Source organism: Cynara cardunculus, assembly GCF_001531365.2.
Source record: "Cynara cardunculus var. scolymus isolate 2C chromosome LG 1, CcrdV1, whole genome shotgun sequence".
Lineage (NCBI taxonomy): Eukaryota > Viridiplantae > Streptophyta > Magnoliopsida > Asterales > Asteraceae > Cynara > Cynara cardunculus.
The window spans coordinates 27,541,908-27,547,178 of record NC_037528.1 but is presented as its reverse complement, the minus strand read 5'-3'; the positions used below and the strand labels follow the sequence as shown (position 1 = coordinate 27,547,178).

The following is a 5,271-nucleotide window of genomic DNA, read 5'->3' as shown; positions in this document are numbered from 1 at the left end:
GATAAGATGGGAATGCAACATTATGAATATCATCATCCACTTCTGATATCTCTTGATTGGTTGTAACATTAATCTGCATATATTAATTCCAACAACAAATGTAATTAGCAAATTCATTTAACAATAACTAAATTGCATCAACAATTTTATGATGAAACTGAAAGTTAGGATGACACAACATACATCTTCATTGTTGCTTTTATTTTCTCCCCAACCATCAATGCCATCTATAGTAATCTCCTTAAGTGCCCTCATGTCAAAATTTGAGGTGGTAGGTGTGAATACATTTCTTAACCTCTTGCATTCTCTTATCACTATGCATTAACACTTTGAAAGCCAAGAATGGGGAGACTAGAGTTGACTACTCCTTTCACCCTCCAAACCTCTCTAAGTTTCCTTAATTCAATTGTTGTAATAGATCTCAAGTTGTTGTTCCCTTGCTCAATTTCGCCAACACATGATCCCAAGTCAATGTTGAATAACACATCAATGGAACCACATTCGGAAACTCTAAGTTGTTCCAGATGATACAACAACGACATTGGATTGCTTGGAAACAAGTTCACAAGACTATCACATTTTTTCACTTGAATCTTTCTCAATTGACTAACCTCGTTACTACTCAAATATTGACTTGGCCATATCTCCTTCAACTTCTTCATCTTCATAATTGTCAAATCCTTCAACTTAGAACTCATAACCTGCATCATAATCAAATAACTACATTCAAATCAAGTAATATTGTGACTTCTATTACTAACTCAATCTACTAGAAAATTGAAGTTTATTACTATAACTTTTACGTTAACTAAAACATATGTACCTCTTTCTTTAGAAAATCTTGATAAATGCTAGTGAAATTTGGAAGGTTATCAAGTTCCAATTCTTCCAGTTGTGGGAACTCAATAACGTTGCCACCCAGCTTGCACAAACTCATTAGCGTTGGTAGATTAATCAAAAATAGAAACTTTAGAGCTGGAAATTTAATGACCTCGACTTCACAATTCTCATCACCTATAAGTGTTTCCAATGCAGGGCACTTGATAATTTTGAGGTGCTCAAGCTGATTCAGACCATTTGCCACATGGACTGTGAAGAGGTATCTCAAATGTGCACACTTACAAATATGAAGGACTTTTAAACTGAAAAATGGGCATCCAAAACGATGCAAGGATTCCCCTAAACAATCTCCAAGATCATTTATACCATCCACTTGTAAATGAAGCACCTTTGTTTTTCCAAACAAATCATTCACCCTAGAATCCAAAAGTTCACATTTGTTGGTCACCAAACATAATGTGTTTTCGAGTGAATCTTTGTTTTGGAGATCATAATCATCTAAAGAGCATCCCAAAGAGATCTGGAACCATTCAAGTTTCCCAAATGACATATTCTTTGGCAAAGCATTATCACCAAAAAACTCAATTTCTATTGCATCAAGGTTTTTTTAACACTCCACTAATTCATCACCATCAGCATGTCGTCTAACCCCACGCATGTAAAGCTCTTCAAGTTTGACCAAACTTTTCAAGACACCATCATGAATACAAAGATTACTACAGCCTGTGAACTCAAGTAACTTTAGCTCCTTCAAATTTCCAATTGTGGATGGTAACTTTTCTATTTTGCAATAGGAAAAATGAAGCAATTCCAAGTTCAAAAGATCACCAACAGGAGAGCAATCAAACATAAATGGGCATTCATGGATACTTAGCATTCGAAGATTACTCGAATATTGTGATATGGGAATCAATGGATACATCATTCTTTCATACACTATTACTTCAAGTTTCTCCATTTCTTGATAAAAGTCTTTAGGAAACGACTTCTCTCCATTCATAAGCTTCAATAACAAGAGGTTTGGATATTTACGATCTCTAGGAAACTCAGACATTCCTGTGCATGTTATTAAAATTCTTTTGCAAAAATCGCTCACAGGTTTTGCAGGCCACTTTGACATATCACCGACAACTGAAGCATGTTCGCCTTCAGAACACATGTCTAAAACAAAAGCACGCACTAGATCGTGCATCTTGACATAACCAACTTTCTCACTTTGAATCAACAAATTTGCATGTATGAGTCGCTCAATGCATGTGTTCAACCTGTTTCTTGCTTTTCTTATAGTATCCACTTTGTTAAACATTCTCAAGCCCTAACCGTACCTTACTAACTCCTCCACAGGAGTATCGAAATCTTCGGGAAACAAACAACACAACAACAAAGTTGATCTAGTCTYTTCATCATGGAGATTTCTGAAGCTTATCTCAAAAACTTGATGCACGGCTTCATCAACATCTTTGTTCTCTATTCTAGAACGTGTATCTTCCCATACATGCTTGCTTTTACCTTTAAGAGTACGAGCTATGGTTTTGATGGCAATGGGYAGACCATGACATCTATTTGCAATATCTTCTCCTATCTCACGGAGCTCAAGATCAAGATCATCATCATCGTAACCCTTTACAAATTGGAGAAAGAAATTATGTGCTTCTGAGTTCTCTATGACTTTCACATTGAGAATTGAACTAAGTTCAACTCCCATCATAGTACAAACACCTCGGTCTCGTGATGTCAATAATACCTTAAAATCGATACCTTGATTTGGCAATGGACTTAACCCGATATCATTCAGATCAACGAACTGCCATACATCATCTAGTAGTATTAGGAACTTCTTCTTACCACCATCAGAACAGGCCTCGAAATTTTTACGAAGCTTAATAGCTCTAGCTGCTGTAGTGGTTTCTTTTAGATCTAAACTCARGAAGTCTGCTATAGCTTGCTGAATTAGAAGCACCTCCATCTTTTCCCCTATAACAGCCTCAATAATAAAATCAAACAACTTCTTTTCAGTTACAACTTTCTTTAGCTTTTGCACCATTACGGTCTTCCCGACTCCCCCCATCCCACATAAAGCTATTATGTGGGTTTTGTTGTCTGGTTCGAGAGCTTTAAGTGCTTCCATAAAAGTCTGCTCTCTTGATTTGAAGTCATTGTGATGACTTGATGGTGTGGAGGTGGAAAGCTTCATGGAATCAACTTTTGCAAGAGGAATTGGATGATCAGTCCAATCAATCCTAGACTTCTCTTTTGTGAGACGRTCGATATCCTGAGTGATCTTAAAGGCTTTCCTTCCTAGCTTATGCCTATCCTTGAGATTGAAGCAACTGCCGACATCACTAGGACTTGTTTCCAGTACTTGTGCTTCAATATTTCCTACTTCTTCCAACCAACCACTGACCTCCATTGGAACCTTAAGGGAATTGCTTTTGTTATGGTTTATGTGGTCTTCAACACCGAGTCTTGTAGCTTTCAACTCTCTCATTTTTGTACCCATATCCCTCACATACTTTTCGTAGAAAATCAAGTAAACGAGGTGTTTCTTAACGGGGAGTACGAGAGACTCAACCAGAGGACCAACAACGGCAGTAACAATCTCCATTGCTCGATATTCTTACTTATGCAAGCTTCTACAGAGAAGCAGACAAAAGGGAACTTTGTGCAATTACGTATTTGAGAAATTCTGGATGGTTGTGCTGCTGCTTGTGATCTTCTCTGCCAACAATTCTGCAGAATAAGAGTATGGAAAGAGGAGAGGCTATAATTGAAGAGATGGTTGCTTTTTCTTTTGTTCTTATATCAATAATGCAAGCTATAATAAACTATAACTTTATCATCATAGCTGAGTTGCCTACTCTTTCGTGATAAAATTCTATCAGCATCATCAATCAAATCATGGTTATGGTTGGGACAAAAATAGTATAATCTATATGATGATTGAGACCCCTCTATGTATTTAAACATAATAGATGTTTTACAATCTATAACTTTAAAGTTTGTATTTCGTACTTGTCTACGATGTCCATCCACTTCAACAGAGTCAACCGACCTCTTTTTTGGTTTTCCATGCTTATGACAAACAACATATTTTAGTTTGATTATACCACCCTTCCTTATGTTCTGGGTTGATAGTCGAATATCAACCCGACAATGTCGGCATACCTTCGATACATTTCAATTCCATCCTCCAAAGATGCAAAGATTGATCCAACAACCGGTTGAAATTCACTTGGAATAGATGGGATACGAACTCCATCACCGCAAGGACTTTCAATCACTCCTTGAGCTGGTAACACGAAATGATCTGTGAAACAATTACCATTATGTTATAAATAAAGAAAACAATATACATATAAACCAAATTAACAAAGTCTCATATGTCATAATAAAACTAAACAAAATTACTATTACATTAAATTCAAAACAAAATCAACCTCATCAAGGCGCGTTACAGTAACATACAATTGTAGCTATGGGATGTTTATCACATGTGATAAACATCCAAAATTCTCACTTACATAGATATCACTATTATAATCATTGATTTGGTGTTACAAGTTGAAGGTGAAATTAACCATCTTGATTACAATATAGCTGTCATTTTTCACTTGTTGATTTACATTATTTACTAGCATCAATCATATGTCTATTAGACTGCAAAATTCTACATTTGCATTTGCATTTTCCTATCATATGAAATCGACTCTTCATCACTAGCTACACACCAATTTAAGAGATTCACAAGTAGTTTGAGTTGAGATTTGCTCGCAACTAACTTGCTATTGATCAAATAATATATATCAATCATATTTATCACACCATTATCACAGCTCCTATGATCACTGGTAAGTCGATGGCATCAAGATTTTGGGTGTCAAAAGCAGTTTTTGCTGTATCATTTACATAATTTAATTTAATGAAAAACGAACCAAACAGTATCCACATACATATACACATCCGGTTTATCACATGTGATAAAACATCAAACTTTTCAATTTAAAAAGTACAATAAATCTATGAGCGGACTAAAAATATGGGATGTTTATCACATGTGATAAACATCAAAATTTTCAATTACAAAAGTCGAATAACATTAAACTCAAATCAACATATACCAATAACAATAAATGAACAAAAAATGTTTACATTCACAAGTCCGTCTACTTTTTATCACATGTGATAAAAACCCCAAAAAACCATTCATGAAAATTGATGACATATTTTAATGTTATCACATCGTACCTTCCTCATTGTTATCAGAACTGCTTTTAAAAAAGTTGTCTTCAAGAAAACAATCTTGAGAAAAGCCCCAGGAATCGTCGTTCGAATAACTTGATGCTGAACAAACTTTCTTACCAACAACATTCAAGTCGTCCATTTTAGATAGACAAAAATATGGATACTATCGATATGAAGAAAATAAAATGT

The 5,271-nt window shown here is 35.3% G+C and overlaps 1 protein-coding gene across 1 annotated transcript; it reads right to left on the bottom strand.

The window, feature by feature from the left end:
• Positions 1-117: 117 nt before the first annotated feature.
• On the bottom strand, positions 118-3,553 carry LOC112528639 (probable disease resistance protein At1g61180). Its single transcript, XM_025139695.1, is given in 3 exon segments — positions 118-320; positions 323-693; positions 816-3,553. Coding segments are annotated over 3 exon segments (3,204 nt in total). The 5' UTR covers positions 3,446-3,553.
• Between the last annotated feature and the right edge of the window lie 1,718 nt (positions 3,554-5,271).